This window comes from Chelonia mydas, chromosome 9 (genome assembly GCF_015237465.2).
Source record: "Chelonia mydas isolate rCheMyd1 chromosome 9, rCheMyd1.pri.v2, whole genome shotgun sequence".
Taxonomy (NCBI): domain Eukaryota; kingdom Metazoa; phylum Chordata; order Testudines; family Cheloniidae; genus Chelonia; species Chelonia mydas.
This window is the reverse complement of record NC_057855.1, coordinates 25227517-25250483: the sequence shown is the minus strand read 5'-3', so window position 1 is coordinate 25250483 and position 22967 is coordinate 25227517. Positions and strand designations below refer to the sequence as shown.

The following is a 22967-nucleotide window of genomic DNA, read 5'->3' as shown; positions in this document are numbered from 1 at the left end:
AGACAATGATACTTTGCTCTAAATAATTTGAGACAGTTAGGTCACACTATGACAGACATAAAATTAGTACAAAGTGAGACTGCATAATATTTAGCCCATGTACTTAACATATACAAAATGTTTTGAGTTCCATTGATAAGTAAAGTGAAGTGTCAAGTTTCTGAATATAACATGCCCAAATTAAGCTAAATTAATTATTTGGTTTAACAAAGTTGCTGCAGCCAAATATTTCATGCTTCACCATTCAAACTAATTAAGTGCCTCAGGGACTTAACTCTTCAAGCCAGCAGTTATCCAATCAGTGAAGACCTTGGAATGCATTATAAATGAGTCATTAAAAATCATTGAAGTTCCAGCAAAAAGGGGAAGGAAGAGAAGTCTGAGAGGAGAAAGTGGTGAACTTTGAAAAAGACAGGGATGACAAGTGAAGCAACATGTCCCTGTGGTGGGGAACACGTTGCACAACCTTTTTTTTTAAATCATTTATCCATTGCTTGAATGTTGTAGTGTAAAGCTCTGAAAAGTGGGGCAAAAAAGGTGTTTACTGGGTTCCTGAAAAGGAGATCTTCCTTCCTTATCCCTGTCATGACCCTATTGAAGGAAAAACAGGTGAGACATGACGGGGTTAAGATAACTTTTGCTCCCCAGTCACCCTATTTCCCTTCCCCCTCCTGCAGGAAACTACTCCTCAAAAGCCTGTGGGCAAGGAAGGCTTAACTGCCTGGGATATTAATGCTGCTACAATTTGTTTTTCTTACTGCAACTGACCAATGCATTTTGCTCAAACAAAATCTCCCATAGAGGGACATGTTTTCGAAAAGAGGTCCACTTGCAAAACTTGTAAATTGACATTTAGGCTTCCAACTGGTCATTTATGGGTAGAATCTTTGTAATTGTGTGTTCAAGTGTAGGCAAACAATTGAGCCACACATATATAATCCAGTTTTGGAGTATGGCCTCAGAATAGACAAAATGGTTAGTACGGTAGGGAAGTGAGCAGGATGTAATTTGTGCAGTCCTGGGAGAAGGATTGGCTGGGTTGTCCATTCACAAAAAAAGGATTTCTAGGATGGATTATATCATGCCTCTTGAAATAACCAGTGTAATGTCCATGAGAGCAAAGCAGTGTAAGCAACCAAAGGGAAAGGACTGAAAAAAATCAAAGAGTATCAGTTAAAATGGTAAGTATAACAAAGGTTTGGTTTATGTTATTTTTAATCCGTTTGTTTAGAGGGTTATGAAGGAATAGTCTGAAGAAAAGGATGTCAAAAATATTTTTAAAACATTGTGGAGTGTTTACTGTTCTGTTTTGTTGATTATGAGGCCAGACTACTAGCAATATCTACTACAAAGGGAAAGATAGAGCAAGTAGGGAAGCCATCAGGGAAATAGTTAGGGATCAGAGTATAAGCAGCCTGACAGTTTGATGAATAGAAAGAATTGTGGACTATACATGCGCATGCCAATAGTAAATGGCGGATTGCGACTTCTTCCCCTACATCAGACTTGGAGTCTGCAACTTTTAATTTAACCAAGCGTGTGTGATACTATGCTAGTATGTTGACTCATGTAGGACACACTTACACTTAGCATTGAACTGTACTACTCACAATGTTATAGCCATCTTTACGTAACTGGCAATCATGTTATAAAAACTAATTAATTGCATGTTTCTCAGCTGTAGAAGTACATAGATAATTGGTAATACCTGACAGCATAGAAATGAACAAATAATACCTACCTTCCTCGCAGCTGCCTTAGATAATCTGGCCATCGTTCTCTATAGATTTCTTCTTTCTCTTCCTTTTCTGGTCTGCTTATGTGTCCTTGCATAAAGCCCTTCTTCAACCGTGGTCTGCAATCTGTATCTTTTGGAGTATATCTAAAGTACACATTTATTATGGTAATATTTTATTTTAATTTAAAAATTAAAAAAAAACACTTCTTAAAGACTAACAAATACATTGGTGATTCAGCCCACTGATAATATCGTGCAAGATTTTAGTTGTACCTTGTAATATTATGCTTTAAAGAAAAACAGCTGAAGAAGCCTTATCTACAAAGTGGGCTCCACTTCTACAAAGCATAAAAATAGGCAGAAAAAGAATTACTGAAGTTTCTCTAGCTACCTGAAAATGCAAAGATGATCAAGCATTTTAACATGAATAATTGACCTAGTTTGGGAGGGGGAAAAAAAAATAAAAAACCAAAGGACTTCAAGTTGAGATTTTTTTTTTTAATTTGATTTTGACTACTGACAGCATCTTGCTAAAAATATGATGCCATTTGTGAAAACACAGAAAAAACTACTGAATTTTCCATGGTCAAAAATGCTTTTTTAAAAACAAGATGTTTGCTATCAGTTCAGAAATGTCAGTTGTCATTTGAAATAAGACCGAAATACACATCAGTTTATTCATGGTGTGATGCGACTTGTAACTGTGGAAAATCCAAACTGCTAGGCTGAGTAAAAGTGAACATCATTCTACGTACGTGCCTAGTAGTATCCAACAGTTATGTGGATCTTTACTTTCAGAAATAGACTGACCTTAACTTTTCAATTGTGTCTTCCAAAAGATATTCCACAACAGGGAAGGTGAATCCAGGTATATGGATCATGGGACAATTGTCTATTGAGGAAGAGTGCAACTTCTTAATTCTGAGAAAACTAATAAAATATACTTAATACTGTAACTATATTCTATATCAAAAATAGTTAGAAAAAATGTCAAACAGTTCCCTTCTACTTAACTGCATATCTATTAAGTTTGATTTTCATGTACACTTAATGCTTGTGAAAAGTATCAAGTTAACACCCCCAGAAAGTCACTAAATAGACCACCACAGGCAACAGCAGTGCATGCTTCCCTACGTTCTAACCAATGTGACTGAAACCCAAGGCAGATGAACCACTTGTAGACTGGCTGGAATACCACAGGAAGATTTGCACTGCCTATCACTCACTCATGCCCTCTACAGGTGCTAAATGAGAGTTTTAAAAATTAAAGATAATGCCAACCTCTGTTTGGCAACTTATAGTGTTCAGAACAGTAGAGTTAATGCAAGGCATCTCATGGAGGAAAACAAAAGCAGCAATATAGAACCATGATGGGATAAATCAAGGAATCTCTAAGATTGCACCCTACTTTGAGGCCTCTTAACATTGATATAATCATTGTTTTTGATTTAAGTCAAACCCACACTTTTCTTTTTTTAAAACTGCATTATTAAAAAGTACAAGTCCAAAATATACAGCAAATATTAAGTATGTTACATATCTTATCAATATTACAATTCAAGCATATCACCCACCGAAATATTCTGAAAATTTCTCAGCATTCAAAGTAGCACTCATCAGTATTACTTTCAGGTCTGGTCGAACATTTAGAAGATCTTTAATAACCGTCATTAAGACATCTGATTGAAGATTTCTTTCATGGATTTCATCAAGAATAACATGACTAACACTGGACAACTGCCTAAAATAAAAGAACGCAAAGTTGATAACATTTATGTTTAGCAGAAGCAAGGCATTTAAAAAAAAAAAAAAAGAGAGAGAGAGAGAGAGCGCCAAGCGCTAAAGAATGGAAACAAAACACAGAAGCATTAAAAAGCCAGCTCACTAAAACACTGATAGTTGTATTCACTAGTTTCTTTTTAAATATAAATACTTACTTGTCTGATTGGAGCCACTGAAGGACGATTCCTGTTGTACAGTACAAAATGGAACCTTGTTTCCTTGGTAACCGACTGAAAAGAGATGCATTAAGAATTCTTGAATTCTCTTTTGTAAAATATTAGAAAGTACTTTGAAAGCTCCAAAGCAGAATGCACTTTAAAGTGTCTATAATGACAGTCTACATCATTCAACGTATTCTCTAGGCCTGCTCATTTAGAACTAAATTAGTGCAAAACGGGATTAAGTCAGGGCTAGACCACAGTATGCCTATGATGAGGAATGGATCATTTGCAATCTAACAGTACCAGGCTTTACAGCCATTATTTGTCAGGATTAGCTTTTCCCTACTCATCCCAAATTGTTGTTACACTAAAGACAAGGCAAAATATTGTTCTCTGTTAAACAGCGTTTATACATGAGAATATAATTTAGCTCCATGAATAATTGTACATCCTGAATAAAAACCATCTGGGCACAAAAACAACACTGGAAGATCAAATTACAACATATTCTCTATTTTTAGCTTTTCAGCTTAGTTTTTCATTTAAGGATTATTCCAGATACATCAGCACCTACACTAGGGCCCTAAGCCTGCAAACACTGACGCAACATGCTTAACCTTACATGATTTGAATCAGACTACACATGGTAGTCAAACATATGCATAAATGTTCACAGGATCAGGGCCTAAAACGGTTGACATTTTTAACTTTAACACCCCCTTCTATATGTCTGTTGTAATAAGGCTGTTTCCAGATTGCACAAGCTGTGATTTTCAACTTGACCAGTCAAATGGTTTCCAGTGTAACCAGAATTAGTACAAAAGATATTTTTAAGTCTTTGAACCATAACATTGTTTTGTTCCTTCTCTGCCTCAACCACATCTCTTATCTCACTCACCTTTTAACAGTTTAAGATGTGCATATTGATAGCCTGTTTACCCTGTGCTATTTGTAATCCTTCCACCATATGGTGTTCATTTTGTTTATCTATAAAGGATTAAAATCCCCTTTAAATTAACAGAATTACAGATTTAAAATTGCTCCCCCGTGACAGGAAAGTAGACTATACTACAAAAATTGGCTTCTCACCAATTTAAGTGGCATCAAAGTTCAACCATTGTAGTCAAGCTTTCAAGTAAGTACTTATTTTTCCTCCCAACCATTTACAGGAAAATTGCTCAGGAATCCCCTCTGGGTGAAAGCAGTTAAGTATGTTCTGTCTATGCTTAAAATAGTATTTCAAATTTTCCTGTTTGATTTGTACTGGATTTGTCAGTTTACATTCAAGTCAGCATACAAACACCAAGAAAACTATCATTTACCTCTGGAGACGAATTTGGTATCCTGTACTCTTGCCATTACCACACACTTCTGCCCTTTCAGCTGCAACTCTCTCTGCCACCTTAAAATCAAACCAAATAGCATCATGTTAAAAAAAATAAAAATAAATAAGGCTTATCTGAACTTACAGGTATTCTTCAGTAGGAACTATCTACCATAAAGAAGTTACATGTCAGTTTATAATAATGCTAAAACTACCTTTAATACCCTCCTCTGATGGATACAGCACTCCTTCGCCACAATCCAGGAACTGGTGTATAACCCAAAATATATTTCAAAAGACAGTAGAGCTGTTTTATAAAGGATGGAACTAAAGGTATTTCAATCCTCCCCCTTATAACTTAACAGCATGACATGCAACTCTTTACAGTAGTGGAACTCCTCTTTATAACCCAGCACCTCATATTTGTACTTAATGGAAACTATGCATTTTGTACATTATAGTAGTCAAACTTCACGAGATCAACCAAGCTGAGAAATGCTCACCTCTAATTTTCTTTATCAATAGTTTGAGATCGAATTGTTTAGCAACGGTTAGCTGTACTATTCTGTGACCATCACACAGGATTGAGAAATGAGGCTGTAAGCATAGAAGACACTAATTTTTGAAGCTGTGCTGCTTCGTCCAGGAAAGTGATAGGAAAACACTTTCTGGGCAGCTCAAGAACAGCAAGACATAAAGTATCCAAAAAGCAAGAGTCTAAGTACAGACACTTTCACATTTTTCTTTACCCTTAACTATGCCCATATTAGGTAAGAGTGCTGAGCAGGAAACCCAACTAATAAGATCCACAAAGGTCTATAGGTAAGCTCTGGGTGAACTTCCACTACCCTTGCAGGTTGCACAGACCTGCCAAAGAGTTCAGCTTCAATGCTGCTTACTTCAGAAAAGCAACACTGAACTCCAATCCTGCACATACATACTTGATAGACGCTTCAACATGACTCAAATACATTAATTATGGGTGCAACTATTCGCAGAATTGGGAATTTAAAATTGTAAACTCTTTGAGGGAATGACACATCCTATATGCTTGTACAGTGCCTAGCAAAACGAGGCCTGGTTCTGATTAGGAACTTTGGGCAGTACTGCAATACAAGCAGTAAATAATTTGTCCCACAATTTCTCTATTGCAAAAGGAAATTAATATTCAAAGAAACAATTCAATTCTTCAGCACTGCACTTACTGAGATAGCACTGATCCTCCTAGGTTGGGTACACACAATCCTGCAAGCAGATCCTTTCCCTCTCTCTATACAGTCATCCAGAATGAACTGAGTAACTTGTGTCGTCTTTCCACAACCAGTCTCACCACTTATCACAGTCACCTGATTATTATTGATCATAGTTATCAGTTCCTATTTTAAAAGGAAAAGAAAATATAATGTTATGTTGACAAATAGTCTTTTTAAACTGTATAATTCCCTATTCTTTTGAATTCAATTTAAAAGAACAAGCCACAGTACTTTAAAGGGACACATTTAGACACACATTTTATTAACAGTTTAGGGCCAGAGGTTCAAAGTGTGTCATGCACTTTAAATATATGACTAAGGCCATGCACGATTTACTTGTGTATACAGAATGAATACTATCATTTATGAAAATAGGGTTGCACAATGAACAGTCCTGCACAAACACTTTGGTTTATGAACAAACAGGGTTTGAGACCCCTTTGAAAATATAGCTAGCCCTAGATAATTGAAAATGAAAGCTTAACTTCTCACTTTTCCTGTTTGACTTTTGTATTTCGTTCAGCTCAGTCACTGAAAAGAGACTGGTCTGTTTCTTGATAGCATTCAGCAGCACTTTCCATCTCACATATTTCAGAACAATGTTTCAGTGTTTGTGCTGCAGTCACAGCAAGGGAATGTTTAAAACCCCTCAAAAAGGTTACTGGAATCGGAAGAGCAATGGAACTATTTGTTTCTTAGATTTTGTCCTTTTTTGAAAGAGACAACTAAAATCAGGGGCCAAAATGGACCTCAAAGTGTCCATTTACAGTACAAGTTATACTGTCCATTAAAGGTCTAACAAACCTACAAAAGAAAGCATATGGAGTACTTTCACCTTGATATGTAACATACAAATTATTTAACTTAAGATGAAAATAACCCCCTTTGGCTAAAATGGTCCATAATTCACTCATTGCACGTAGGTAGCATAAAACAGCATGCAGCCACAATTGTGTGATCTAGAGACTAAAATGGAATAAAGACAAATTTTAATCAATGTTCAATCATAAGTCTCACATACATACCATGACCAGCAATAAAAATAGCCACACCTGGCAATTTTAGATATAAATACAGTAAATAAAATGTTTATTAAAATTACAAGTAAGTACGGCAATTAGTCACCTTAGTTTCAAACAGCATGTAACATTTTAAAAGTTAAATCTGCAAAGTGAAGGATGAAAAAGCTATATAGTATTTTAAATATACTTGGTGCTCATTCCTGGTTTCCATGGAGACTGCTGCCTAGCTGTAAAATTGTATGGTTCAACATAAGCAGAGTGAGCTTCCCTATATTGCACGTCAATGTGCTCGAAATCTTTTCTGAAAAGAAATTAGCTGTAATTATGAAACCTCACGTGTTCTGATGTCTTTAGAAGGTGGTAAGATTCTTTACATTTCCTCTAAAAAAATATTTCAAACCAGAGGCCTTCTGTTATAAATCTGGATCCAGTAATCATATTTTTCGTCTGAATTACAAACCCTTATTTTTCTATATTTATAACAAAATAGCAGAGGTGCACTGGATTTCAAAGTAAAAATAAACACATTTACCCTTCTTATCCCATATGAAGGAAGTTTCTCTCGGAATCTCTGGGGAAAAAAACAAAGTTATATTCATTTTTAAAATACACTTATGCTTTGGAGGTAAAAAATACAATCAGTTTTGTTTATGATCAACAAACGTTTAATCTGAAAAAAGATAACTTACTTGTATAACAAGTTGTACACGCTTAGTCCTAGGTCCTGCAAACACTTATGTGTATGCTTAACTCTAAGTTTGTATGTAGTCCCATTGAAGTCAGCGAGACTATTCATATACTTAGGTATGTGTGTAAGCATTTGCAAGATTGTGGCCTTAGAGCAGGAGTGGGCAAACTACGGCCTGCGAGCTGTTTTAAGCTGGCCCACGGGCTCCTGTTGAGGAATGGGGTCTGGGTTTTGCCCCGCTCCAGCCAGGGCGCTGGGTCCGGGGCTGCATCACGCGGCTCAGCGACACTCCGACGCTCCAGCATGTGGCTCAGGCCCACTCCAGCGCTCCGGCCAGGGCGCTGGGTCAGGGTCTGCACCAAGTGGCTCCTGCCACAGCATGGCCCCGCTCCAGCTTCTACGTGCTCCAATGGCCCCCTCCAGCTCTCCAATGGGAGCTTCAGGGGCAGCGCCTGCAGACTGGGCAGTGTGCAGAGCCACCTGGCCATGCCTCTGAGTAGGAGCCGGAGAAGGAACATGCCACTGCTTCTGGGAGCCGCTTGAGATAAGCGCTGCTCGGAGCCTGCACCCCTGAGCCTCTCCTCATGCCCCAACCCCCTGCCCTGATTCCCCTCCCGCTCTCCAAACCTCTCATCCCCAGCCCCACCCCAGAGCCCGGACCCCCAACCAGAACCCTCACCCCTCCCGCACACCAACCCCAGTTTTGTGAGCATTCATGGCCTACCTTACAATTTCTATTTCAGTAAGGTGTTTGATACCGTGCCACATGGGGAATTATTAGTTAAATTGGAAAAGATGGGGATCAATATGAACACTGAAAGGTGGATAAGGAATTGGTTAAAGGGGAGACTACAACGGGTCCTACTGAAAGGTGAACTGTCAGGCTGGAGGGAGGTTACCAGTGGAGTTCCTCAAGGATCAGTTTTGGGACCAATCTTTTTATTACTGACCTCGGCACAAAAAGTGGGAGTGTGTTAATAAAGTTTGCAGATGATACAAAGCTGGGAGGTATTGCCAATTTAGAGACGGACCGGGAAATCATACAGGAGGATCTGGATGACCTTGTAAACTGAAGTAATAGTAATAGGATGAAATTTAATAGTGAGAATTGTAAGGTCATGCATTTAGGGATTAATAACAAGAATTTTAGTTATAAGCTGGGGACGCATCAATTAGAAGTAACGGAGGAGGAGAAGGACCTTGGAGTATTGGTTGATCATAGGATGACTATGAGCTGCCAATGTAATATGGCTGTGAAAAAAGCTAATGCGGTCTTGGGATGCATCAGGAGAGGTATTTCCAGTAGGGATAAGGAGGTTTTAGTACTGTTATACAAGGCACTGGTGAGACCTCACATGGAATACTGTGTGCAGTTCTGGTCTCCCATGTTTAAGAAGGATGAATTCAAACTGGAACAGGTATAGAGAAGGGCTACTAGGATGATCCGAGGAATGGAAAACCTGTCTTATGAAAGGAGACTCAAGGAGCTTGGCTTATTTAGCCTAACTAAAAGAAGGTTGAGGGGAGATATGATTGCTCTCTATAAATATATCAGAGGGATAAATACCAGAGAGGGAGAGGAATTATTTAAGCTCAGTACCAGTGTGGACACAAGAACAAATGGATACAAACTGGCCACCAGGAAGTTTAGACTTGAAATTAGACAAAGGTTTCTAACCATCAGAGGAGTGAAGTTTTGGAATAGCCTTCCAAGGGAAGCAGTGGGGGCAAAAGATCTATCTGGCTTTAAGATTAAACTTGATAAGTTTATGGAGGAGATGGTATGATGGGATAACATGATTTTGGTAATTAACTGATCTTTAAATATTCATGGTAAATAGGCCTAATGGCCTGTGATGGGATGTTAGATGGGGTGGGATCTGAGTTACCCAGGGAAGAATTTTCTGTAGTATCTGGCTGGTGAATCTTGCCCACATGCTCAGGGTTTAGCTGATCGCCATATTTGGGGTCAGGAAGGAATTTTCCTCCAGGGCAGATTGGAAGAGGCCCTGGAGGTTTTTTGCCTTCCTCTGTAGCACTTGCTGGAGGATTCTTTGTATTTGAAGTCTTTAAACCACGATTTGAGGACTTCAATAGCTCAGACATAGGTGAGGTTTTTCAGGAGTGGGTGGGTGAGATTCTGTGGCCTGCGTTGTGCAGAAGGTTAGACTAGATGATCATAATGGTCCCTTCTGACCTTAGTATTTATGAATCTATATTCCCCGATGTGGCCCTCAGGCCAAAAAGTTTGCCCACCCCTGCCTCAGAGTCATATTATGACCTTCTGGATTTGGCCAGAAAGGAATAATTGAAATTAGCTGATATGAGTCCATCCTCCTACATAAGATCTTGAAGGCAGATCAGCATCACCTTACGATAAACTGTGTCAAAAGCAACTGATATGTCCACATCAACATTGTTGGTTCTTTCACCACCACCAGAGCAACCAGAATGATTTTTAGGCCAAAAACTGGTCTAAAGGTGGATTACTGGTATTATGGATCAATTATCTAATTCATTCACTTAAAAATAAATCATATCATGCTGTCCACTGCCTTGCACTTAGATTTTAGCATTTTAGGATGAAATTCATATGAAAAATATTATACAAAATAAATTTTTATGTTCAGAAGTAGTCACAGGAGTGTTAATATTTTCCAGATGTTATATTATTGGTAATTTCCATGTACAAGTGTTTATTGAAGTGGTGGACAGCTGATAAATTGCATAAAGGAACATTATGACAGTATCAAAAAGAGTATTTTCACGTGACACTAAACAGGTTTTCATAATGACACTTTTCCATTAACAAGGGTATAAAAGGTAACTAGTTTTTGCTTATAAAAATAAAAAACTATTATAAATAAAAACATTAGCATAAGTTGTGGCTTCTAGTTAACCGTTATCTAGTACCTGCATTTCAATGTATCTAGGATCAAATTTCTTCTTTCTTAACTCTTCTCTAAATTTCTCATTCAAATCAATATCTGGCTCATTTTCTTGAAAGAGATATTCTGAATCTCGATCTAGGAATGTTTTCTCCAAAATTGGTCTCTGCTTTACAGAAGTCTTCGCCAAGGTTGGTTTCTCTAGAGGTACCTCTGGACTATATCAGAAACAAAGATTTGATTATAATGCAATTTCCACATATCAACTCAGGCATAGCTTGAAAAAGTCCACTCAGCAGAGGTAAGTACAAAAGTTTCCCTGGTGAGCATGGGGACGTTATCAATTTCTGCAAAATTTAAGATACATACAAAATTAAATTGTCCTAGAATATAATTTGGTGAAGTTGTTTTTACATATACCAATAGACATACAGTATTACCATAATTAAAATTATATTTTTTTTCAAACAGTTTAACAAACTATTCCACTGCAGTGTTTGAAACCCAATCACTGCCATACAAGCCATCTGCAAGTGAAACTGACTAAACACAAATAAAGGCTTTGAGTTTCGTTATGCAAGCTGAGAGAAATGCAAAAAGGTATAAAAGAGTATAGTGACAAGTAAATAGGATTTTTAAAGCTCTCAATTTTAATAATCTTTGGTATTAAAAATACTGTCAATTTGAGATATAGTCAATTTTTTGAAGTTAGTTAAAATTTATTTCAGGTACTATGCTTGCCAGCACTCTGACAATTTTTGTGGTTCTACAATTCACTTTTTCCTCCTTTAAAATTTTTTTTTATCCCCATTACAAAAGATCCATACGAGCTGTGGAAAACTAGATACAAATTGCTGTCAAATGCATAAAATTTATCACAGTAGCAAGTAAAAAAATTCAGATAGAAGAGTGACTGCTAAGTAGATGGTGTCTGTTTTATTACAAGTAATAGACTTTTTGTTTACAACATAGGATTGTTATGTTGTGTCCCTTTAAGTCTGTATCTAAAATAGGTTTCTCCTACTTATGTAGCAGAGAATACCGACTGTAAACCAATGTAATGGTGTCTGAGTCTGCAGACAGAACTACTGCCTTAACTATTCTCATTGCCCCATCTCATAATTGGATATGACTGGAAGAACAGGACCATAACTTTTTTCTTGTGGCAGAGTGAAATTAACAAGATTCTGGTGGTTTGTTTCATTACTGCTATTGAGAATCCTGTCTGGAGAAATGAAATTGTCAAGAAGTGTGCCTATTTCACTTCAGCTTGGAAAACATTAACTGAGGCTGAACCTATTCACGAGGAGAACTCAAAAAATGGAGGCCTGGGAAGAACAGAATAAGATAGTACTCTGGCATTTGGGGTGCAGAGACAGTTTCAGAACCACACCCATTCCCCAACAATCTTTGGGGTGGGAAAGAGAGCACTCTTCCCTTCCAACAGCAAGAGGAGCCTCAACATTTATCACATACTTACTAGCCAGAGTCTGATACTCAAGATTAACTTTGATGTTTTAAGAGTATGCCAGGCCAAAGGTATTTAGACACCTAACTCTCATTGATTTCAAAGGTAGTTTTGGCACCAAAACACACTTAAAAATCTGGCTTTAGGGACTTAATGCACGCTTAAAATATCCAAGCTGCAGTGTAAAGAGAGTCAGGAATTCTTATTACATCTAAACTGAGTAGGAATAAATACCACAGTGGCAAAGAAGAGTCTCCTCTACACTACAGCTTCTACAGTTGTTGCCACTAATGGTGAATTACAGCTATAAAGTTTGCTAGCATAAGACCAGAGAGAAACTGTATCAAAAAAATGGAGTTCACAAGCATCCTTGGAAGTCCAGCATTCTGCCCCCTCCCTCCCAGCAGCTGGGTATGAAAAAGAGGTAAAAATCTGTGGAACTCGCTGGGTGAAGATACCCCCTCTTCCTCCACCTTCTACCCCCCAATATTTCCTATTAGTATGGCCCTTTGATATTTTTTGCCCAAATTTTCCCACATTTTACAAGAACTATTATTCATTTTTTACTGATTTTCACCCAAATTCACAAGTACATGAAAATACCAGTTACATTAAGAAAATCCAATCCATTACATTAGGTAGATGTGTTTATGTTATATTAAATTAAATTAGTCCACGTGTAAATGCAAGACTAAGTAAGGCCATGTGGCGGAAGATACACACAGACACATAGGTGTGCATATGTGTACATCCTGTTGATATTCAGTTCATTAAATAAACCACAGCATTACACTGCTTTTACTTTCAATATTCTTATCTTTTCCACTATTTGTTGCTTCTTCCTGTCCCCCCAACACTAAACCCGATATTTATCCAGAAAACTGAAGTTAATTTTTTGCACCAATTTTCAACCATTTAATTTTTGTAACAAACACTTATAAATGCCCAGGTAAACAAAATAAAAACGAAAAATTAAGGTTCTCGCCTATTGGCTTATTTATGGTTAGTACATTTAGTCTTCTGTTGTGGGTAAAAATTTCAAACCCAGAACTCAAGCATAACCTAGAAAATTGTTTGAAAACAATTTTAATTCAAACTAATTATTTCCTTCATGTGTTACTACTTAAAAAAAAAAAAATCAGCATTTATAAAATTTTATTTATTTAATCTAACCCACGTGACGACACCACCTTTAACTTTAGCAGTTACTACCGAAATCGTTTGCCACCATTTTCTAAAAAAGAAACCCATAGCATAAGCGATTGATTTTTTACCCTTCTTCCTCACCGGACCACCATGACACAGATTCTTGTTCTTTTTCATTTCTAGTCTGGACAGTATTCAGCAACTGAACAATCTGTTCTTCCCTGCGTTCATCCATACGCACCACAGCTCTCTAATTTGAGGAAAGAAAAACAGCTTTTCCACCAGTGTTTAAGAGCATATAGTCATGTTCAAAATTTATTTGCAGGCTTGGTTTAACCATAAAAATGTTTTTCCATTTTCCTGCAATTGTAACAGTAGTATAATTTATGGGACTACAAAATTAAACTTGTTTATCCACAATGTAGGTGGTGAGTGGGTCTTTTCCATCATGCCCTACAAGACATAGCAACCACACAGATTTTGACTTATCTATATACTTGCAGTCAGTCATGCACAAATTATTATTTGTAAGGAGGATTTTTTAAGTGGTATTCTTTGCATTACAGATGTAAGGAGAACCAAGTTTAAGAAACTGAGACATCACATTCTCACTCCTAGAATGCTAATCTTTTTAGTCACCTCGACATACCAAAACCCCCTACTTACAGTGAATCCTGTTAATAGCCACCAAGGAGACTTTTTTCTGACCATTTTAACAGGTTAAGACAAGCTTTGACGTATTTAGGACTTTTCGATGGTTAGCTATTAATTACAAAACCAAAATAATAAATTTTTCGTTGCTTTTTAAAAAGAATCTCTCTCTCTCTCTTCCTCTATATTCCGTGCCTCCTATCTTCTCTGCACCTGTGGAGGTGTACAGATACTACAGAGAAATGCTATTAAGTTTTGTTTCATGGTCTCTGTGTGTATATAATGTCTTCTGCAGTTTCCACGATATGCTATGCATCCGATGAAGTGAGCTGTAGCTCACGAAAGCTCATGCTCAAATAAACTGGTTAGTCTCTAAGGTGCCACAAGTACTCCTTTTCTTATTAGAAATACCTGTACTGTTGCATACAATACTTCCCATAGCGGAAAAAACACAACCCCTGAGAATCCTCACTTTTCCCACTACAGCTCTTTATGTCACTGCTAGAGAAGCAAAAAGCGATCCCCCTTTTCTGCAGGGGAGTTTTAAAAACAGGAATGAGGAATAGCACAAACATGAACAGCGTTCTCCCAGGCTACCTGCTTTTAACCATTTAGCTTTTCAGACACAGGGATACTTCCTTTACCATTTTCTGCAGCTTGCTTGCTCTGGAAAGGATAGCTGAAAGAGGGATAAGACAGCGTGAAGCCTAGGCAACTCTCTGACACCACATTCTACAGGGCATTACCCTCTGATCCCACTGAGGGGTACCAAAAGAAACTGCACCATCTGCTCAAGAAACTCCCTGAAGAAGCACAGGAACAAATCTACACAGATACACCCCTAGAATACCCCTGTTCAGGGCTCTATCTGCCACCCAAGATCCATAAACCTGGGAATCCTGGACTCCTCATCATCTCAGGCACTGGCATCCTGACTGCACGATTGTCTGGCTATGTGGACTCTCTCCTCAGGCCCTATGCTACAGCACTCCCAGCTATCTTCGAGACACCACTGACTTCCTGAGGAAATTACAATCCATTGGTGATCTTCCAGAAACACCTGGATAGGTGAAATGTAGACTTTTACATCCATAGTCTACACTATGGATATAGAAGCTCTCTACACCAACATTCCACACAGAGATGGACAACAAGCCGTCAGGAACAGTATCCGCGATAACGTCACGGCAGACCTGGTGGGTGAGCTTTGTGACTTTGTCCTCACCCACAACTATTTCAGATTTGGGGACGATTTATACCTTCAAGTCAGCGGCACTGCTATGGGTACCCTCATGGCCCCACAGTATACCAACATTTTTATGGCTGACTTAGAACAACGCTTCCTTACCACTTGTCCCCTAGCGCCCCTATTCTATTTGCACTACATTGATGACATCTTCATCATCTGGACCCATGGGAGGGAGGCCCTTGAGGAATTCCACCAGGACCTCAACAATTTCCATCCCACCATCAACCTCAGCCTGGACCAGTCCACACAAGAGATGCACTTCCTGGACACTACTGTGCAAATAAGTGATGGTCACATAAACACCACTCTATACCAGAAACCTACTGACCGCTATACTTACCTATATGCCTCCAGCTTTCATTCGGACAACATCACATGATACATTGTCTACAGCCAAGCCCTAAGAGACAACCGCATTTGCTCCAAACCCTCACACAAACACCTACAGGATATCTATCAAGCGTTCTTAAAACTACAGTACCCACCTGGAAAAATGAAGAAACAGATTGACAGAGCCAGAAGGGTACCCAGAAGTCACCTACTCCAGGACAGGCCCAACAAAGAAAGTAACAGAACGCTATTAACCATCACCTTCAGCCCCCAACTAAAACCTCTCCAGCACATCAAGGATCTACAGTCTATCCTGAAGGATGATCCCTCACTCTCACAGACCTTGGGAGACAAGCCAGGCCCTCAACCTGAAGCAAACAGACAGACAGCAACTACGCATCAGACAGCCCCTTAACCTGAAGCAAACTCACCAGCAACTACACATCACAGAACAAACACTAACCCCGGAACCAATCCCTGCAACAAACTCCATTGCCAACTCAGTCCGCATATCTATCCAAGGGACACCATCATAGGACCTAACCACATCAGCCACACCATCAGGTGCTCGTTCACCTGCACATCTACCAATGTGATATATGCCATCATGTACCAGCAATGCCCCTCTGCCACGTACATTGACCAAACCGGACAGTCTCTACGCAAGAGAATAAAAGGACACAAATCAGACATCAAGAATTGTAACATTCAAAAACCAGCAGGAGAGCACTTAAAAGTGGCCATTCTTCAGCAAAAAAACTTCAAAAACAGATTTCAATGAGAAAGTGCAGAACTGGAATTAATTTGCAAACTTGACACCATCAAATTAGGCTTGAATAAAGACTGGGAGTGGCTAGGTCACTACAAAAAAATAATTTTCCCTCTGTTGATACTCACACCTTCTCGTCAACTGCTGGGAATGGGCCACATATACCCTAATTGAATTGGCCTTGTTAGCACTGACCCCCCACTTGGTAAGGCAACTCCCATCTTTTCACGTGGTATATATTTATACCTGCCTACTGTATTGTCCACTCTATGCATCTGATGAAGGTTAATGCCCATGAAAGCTTATACCCAAATAAATTTAATCTCTAAGGTGCCACAAGGACTCCTTGTTGTTTTTGCTGATACAGACTAAGGCCTTGGCTGCACTTGCAACTTATAGCGCAATAAAGGAGCCCCGGGCACACTAGCTCACTACCCATTCACACTGGCAAGGCATGTAGAGTGCTCTGACTCTGGCTACAGCACTGCTGGTACTCCACCTTGGCGAGTGGAATAACGTTTGCTGCGCCCCCGCTGGAGTGCCGCGGCGCCAGTGTGGATGTCCTGGTCCTATAGTGCGTTCTGATCAGCCTCCAGAAGTGTCCCACAATGCCTGTGCTAGCCACTCTGGTCATCACTTTGAACTCTACTGCCCTGCCCTCAGCTGACCAACCGTCAGACCCACCCTTTAAATTCTCTGGGAATTTTGAAAAAATCTCTTCTTGTTTGCTCAGCCAGGCGTGGAGTGCTCTCAGCGAACCTTTCCAGGTGACCATGCCTCCACGCACCAGACGAGCCCCAGTATGGAGCAATGGCGAGTTGCTAGATCTCATCAGTGTTTCGGGGAGGAAGCTGTCCAGTCCCAGCTGCACTCCACCTGTAGGAATTACTATACCTTCAGGCAGATATCAAGGGACATGATGGAAAGGGGCAATGACCGGGATGCACTGCAGTGCAGGATTAAAGCGAAGGAGCTGCGGAATGCATACCACAGACCCCGCAAGGCAAACCGCTGCTCCAGTGCTGCCCCCGCGACCTGCCGTTTCTACAAAGAGCTGGACGCAATACTTGGGGTCGACCCCACCTCCACTCCGAGGACCACGATGGACACTTCAGAGCCCAGTGCAACAAGGCAGGAGGAGGAGGAGCAGCAGCAAAGCGGGAGCGAGGGTGCTGAGATGGAGGAAGATGCCCCAGAATCCCGAGATGCATGCAGCCAGGAGCTGTTCTCAAGCCAGGAGGAAGGTAGTCAGTCGCAGCGGCTGGTGCTTGATAAAGGACAAACACCAGAGGAGGTTCCCGGTAAGCGGCTTTTATTTTGGGAAGGAAGTTATTCGTGCGGGCTCTTGGGGCGAGGAGGGTTTGGGCTGCATGCATGCCTAGATGCGGAATAGGGCGATGATGTGCTCTCTCACATCGTAGTAATCGGCCTCAGTGATCTCTTCAAGGGCCTCATCCAGAAATTGGGCAATGTGCTTGCGCAGGTTTCTCGAGAGAGCCACTGTGGTCCTTGTCCCAGTCAGGCTAACTTGTTCGTGCCACTGTGCCGTGAGCGGCGGGGGAACCATTGCTGCATACAGGCAAGCTGCGTATGGGCCAGGGCGGAAGCCGCATTGCAGTAGAAGACCCTCCCTTGCTTCCCAGGTCACCTTCAGCAGTGAGCTATTTTCCAGGACGAACTCCTGTGGAAAATGTGGGGACGGTGTTCAGTAAAGGGGGCCCCTGCCGCGGATGGCTCTCCCCAAGGCACAGAAACCCAGAGGAAAGTACAGCTGTGAAACAATCAGTCACGCTTGACCCTGTGCTTACTCACCATTTTGGGGCTCCTGTGGGTCATGTGCGCTCGCTTTGGGACGGGCAAATTATGCTATTGTGTAGACTGTGCTTGCCCTTAAGTATGGGGGAATCATTGCTCTGTCTGGTATGAACAATGCTGCCTCTGTTAAGTGTTGCATTTTGCCTTTATAGATGCAACCATGAATCAGAAAGAGGCCACGTAGAAGCAAGGAAGACATGTTGCATGAAGTAATGCAGCATTCAAGTAATGAAAATCAAAGAGTGCAGGAGAGTGAAAGGAGGGTCAGCCAGCAGAATGTGGATCACCGGCACCAAAGCACGGAGTGGCTGCTAAGCATCATGGAGCACCAAGTGGACTCGACACAAGCGCTCGTAGCGATGCAGGCGGAGCACTACTGCCCCCCCACCCCCACCGCCCTTATCCCAAAATTCTTTCCTTTATGCCCCTATGTCACCTCCAACCCACTTTCCCCAACATCCGGGTTCTTACCGCCACCAACACCTGCCTCCAACACCTGTAGCTTCACCACCCAGCCCTGAAAACTATGACCCTTACCCACTGCGCTCAACCCCCATCACCATGCAGTATAGCCATCCTGAAGTGCAGCACTCATTGCACAGCACTCCAGACAGGACATACGCAAATCGGTGATTGTACCATTCCCCACCCCACCCCCTTGCCCTTTTTGTTTCCCAAGCAGTTGTGTCTCTTTTCAATAAAATAATTTTCTTTTCAATAAATGGATTTTTTGGCTTTGAAAACATTCTTTATTATTGCATAAAGTAAAAGATACCTTAGCCCAGGAAAGAAACAGACACTGCAAGTCAGTATAGCAAACACAGATTCCTACTAACATTGGAACCACTGCACTTCACTCCCGTGCAGGGCATCAGACATTACTGGTGGCTTTCAGCCTCAAATTGCTCCCTCAAGGCATCCCTAATCCTTGCAGCCCTGTGCCGGGCCCCTCTAATAGCCATGCTCTCTGGCTGTTCAAATTCAGCCTCCAGGTGTTGAACCTCCGAGTTCCATGCCTGAGTGAATCTTCCACCCTTCCCGTCACAAATGTTATGGAAGGTACACCATGCGGATATAACCGCAGGGATGCTGTCATCGGCCAGGTCCTGCTTCCCATACAGAGAGCACCAGCGGCCATTTAGATGGCCAAAAGCACACAGTCATTCTGCACCGGCTCAGCCTGTTGTTGAACCACTCCTTGCTGCTGTCAAGGCTCCCTGTGTAGGGTTTCATGAGCCACGGGATTAAAGGGTAAGCGGGGTCTCCAAGGATCACAATGGGCATTTTGACTTCCCTACGGTGATCTTCTGGTCTGGGAAAAAAGTCCTGGCTTGCAGCTTCCTGAACAGGCCAGTGTTCCGAAAGATGTGTGCGTCATGCACCTTTCCGGGCCAGCCTGTGTTAATGTCAATGAAATGCCCACGGTGATCCACAAGCACCTGGAGAACCATCGAGAAATACCCCTTCCGATTAACATACTTGGAGGCTACGTGAGCAGGTGCCAGAATTGGAATATGCGTCCCACCTATTGCCCCTCCACAATTACAGAAACCCATTTGTGCAAAGCCAGCCACAATGTCATGCACATTACCCAGAGTCACGGTTCTTCTGAGCAGGATGCAATTAATGGCCCTGTAAACTTGCATCAATACGATTCCAACGGTTGACTTCCCTGCTCCAAACTGGTTAGGGACTGATTGGTAGCTGTCTGGAGTTGCCAGCTTCTCCACCATCAGGGCAGCTCTCAATCTTGTGTCCTTGTGCCTCAGGGTGGGGGTGAGCTTTTCTCATCCGAAAGTTCTGCAGCCACTGCTCGTCATCCCAGACTTGCATGACGATGTGATCCCACCACTCAGTGCTTGTTTCCCGAGCCCAGAAACGGCGTTTCAAGGTGGTGAGCATGTCCGTGAATGCCACAAGCAAACTCGCATCACATGCGCTACTCGAGTTGATATCATCGTCTGAGCCCTCACTGTCACTTTGGATCATAAGGAATAACTCGACTGCCAAAGTGATGTGCTGGCGAGACTCGTCAGCATAGTCCTCAGCAGTTCGGGCTCCATTCCCGCAGACCGAAAGGGAAGACAGAGTGCGCAGCACAAAAAACCTTGAAAGATGGCGCCAAATGTGCATAGAAGCACAAGGATTGCTGGGATGTGAACCGATGCATCACGGGGCGTTGGGAGAGGACCCAGAATACCCTGAACTCCCCGCCCCCTTCCCACAAGCCACAGCACCAGAATGGGAAGAGGTGCTCTGTGGGATACCTGCCCATAATGCACCGCTCCCAATGCCGCTGCAAGTGCCGCAAATGTGGCCATGCCAGTGCGCTTGCAGCTGTCAGTGTCAACAGACTGCAGCACTTTCCCTACTGCGCTCTACGAAAGTAGGTTTAACTCACAGCGCTCTACATCTGCAAATGTAGCCATGCCCTAACACAGCTACCCCTCTAAAACCTGTCAATACAGCATGTCATCTTTAAGCTGGGTTGTATTCTCTACAGATTACTGTAGTAGGGCAGGTTGGGTGGGGTTCTTTTGTTTGTTGTTGTTTTTTGAGCAAAACCTTAAAAACTAACATCCTGTCTACTCTGCGTGCCCAAACATTTCATAGCACTTGTCTTCAGGGCAAAGTTTTGTTTCTCACAATCTTGACTAAAATTCCCATGCCTGACCACAGCCCAAGCGGCACAGCTTACTAGCGGTCTCCTGTCCTGCACCCTAGGTAGCTTTCTTTATGCACGCAGTCTGGTACCGGGGCGGATTTGACTGCAGTATTTATGCGGCTCCGTGGCTGAGACCATCATGCGCCCCTCCCCTCCGGGGGGGACAAAGAAGTTGGGGGTGTGCATGTGCATGGAGAGAGCGACAGACCACACAACAGTAGCCGACAATGGGCCCAGGGTCCAGCGCAGCAGAACCCGGGCTTTGCACCCACCCGCTGCCAGGGAAACGTCCCAGGGCCGGGGGACAGTGCCAGGGGCTGGCGGCCCGTCCAGTGGGGAAGGGCGAGGGGCAGAGGGAGAAGAGGGAGAGCCGGGGGGGCAGCGGGGGCTGAGCCCCGGGCCCAGGAGGCGGACAGGAGTCAGGGGCGGACAAGAGGCGCCCGATACGCGCCGCGGCCGTTACCTGCTGCCTGTCGGGCTCTTTGCTTTTCTGGCCCTGCTTCCGCGCGTACCACAGCCCGATGTCGCGGCCCTTGAGGTGACTGGGATGCCGGCCCCGGCCCCCGCGGCCTTCGGGTCCCCCCGCGGAGGAGGAGGAAGGCCGGGGGCCCCCTCCTCCTCCGCGGCTCCAGTCCCTGCGGTGCTCGAAGCTCATCCTCCTCCGCTCAGGTCGCCGCACGCGGTAGGACACAGGGAGCGGAGCACCCTCAAGAAGCCGGCGGCAGCGCCTGGCGGAACCGGAAGTCGACCGTCTCTTTCCCTTTCCTCACTTCCGTTCCACCTCCCAACGCCTCCGAGGGCGCTGGTGTGTCGCTGTGGCAGACATCAGCACGTTCCCCGGCGCGCGGGAGGGCGGCGCGCGCGCGCTGCTTGTGCAGACCTAGCGGGGAGCGCTGTGCGGGATGTGTTGGGAAATTCGGGGAGAGGGGAACAGACTCTCTAACTGTGCCAGCGTGTCGCAGTGGTTAGAGTGGCCGCCTGGTACCCTCCTAGACCGGGGTTCTAATCCCGGCCGCCCGCATGGGGGCTTTGCTCAATTATACTTTCCCTCCCTTCTCCGCGGTCCGTGAAGCGTCCTGGCTGTGTTTCGCTATGAGCTCACAGGTCCTTTTTCTAGTCTGGGTTGGTGCCTGTCTATGCAGTGAAGCGGGAGGAGTCAGCTCGTGACTCAGAACCTTTCTCCCTTTGAGAAGGAAGGCCTAGAATCCACCTCTGCCCACCCTGTTAACTCTGAAACCTACAGACAACATCAGTGTCCAACCTTACCAGCCAGAAATGTGGGAACAGCGTAAAATGCAGGGGCTACTGCACTCCTTTTACTAGTCATGTCACGCTTAAATAAAAGTGTGATGTAAAAACATCTGTAGATGTGACCCACACACCTCCTGAGTATGGTGTTCTGTCCCCTCTAAATGGTACCAAGACTACTTAGAGATGAATGAGTCTGCTACAGCCCTGGCTAACGGCCAGGTGGCTTTTGGCTCATGCATTAAGCTTCATGGGTCCCAGGTTTGACCCCACCCGCCACCAACCAGGGTCTGTTGGTGTTACATAGATGCCGAAGAATTTTCACTACAGTCCTGCAGCACCCAGGCACCTTGCTACAGAGTAGAAGCCATGTGCTGCACTGTCAAGTGCCTTGAGTTAAGGAGCCACTAAATCCAGGAGCACAACAAACTGGTAGGGACTATGTACTGGAAGCTAGATCAAGTATTGCCACTGTTCTTGGGCGTTGTCCATTAAGACAAAGTTATCACATTACACTATTGTGATGTATATGTTGTAATGTTGCATCATCATTTGCATCATCCCCAGATAGGTTTCAGGGTTGTTTTAATGTCCTGAAAATGTAGGACAGGCCTAACAGCTTTAGTGCAGTGGCTTGAGAGATGCCAGTTTATCTGGGCAGAAAACAATAGACATCTATTCTAGTCCATCAGGTTATCATAATGGATCCTCTATTGCACTGGGAGTCACCATACACTATTTAGCAGAAGGAAAGTGAGAGAATGCTTTAA

General features: G+C 42.6%; 1 protein-coding gene across 2 annotated transcripts in view; it reads right to left on the bottom strand.

Moving 5' to 3' along the window:
* The window catches only part of DHX36 (DEAH-box helicase 36), a 40390-nt gene extending 18355 nt beyond the window's left edge, over positions 1-22035 (bottom strand). The window contains exons 1-10 of one of the 2 annotated variants that reach the window (XM_007057364.4): positions 21413-22035; positions 13599-13720; positions 10882-11074; positions 7813-7851; positions 6211-6381; positions 5004-5083; positions 3676-3750; positions 3313-3479; positions 2549-2630; positions 1742-1882 (exon numbers count right to left, since the gene is read on the bottom strand). In XM_007057364.4, the coding sequence (XP_007057426.1) occupies positions 1742-1882; positions 2549-2630; positions 3313-3479; positions 3676-3750; positions 5004-5083; positions 6211-6381; positions 7813-7851; positions 10882-11074; positions 13599-13720; positions 21413-21604 (1262 nt within the window). In that variant the 5' untranslated portion in view covers positions 21605-22035. Of the gene's footprint in view, positions 1-1741; positions 1883-2548; positions 2631-3312; positions 3480-3675; positions 3751-5003; positions 5084-6210; positions 6382-7812; positions 7852-10881; positions 11075-13598; positions 13721-21412 lie in introns of those variants that run through there. The other variant, XM_037908483.2, reaches the window with a different exon arrangement.
* Positions 22036-22967: the final 932 nt, after the last annotated feature.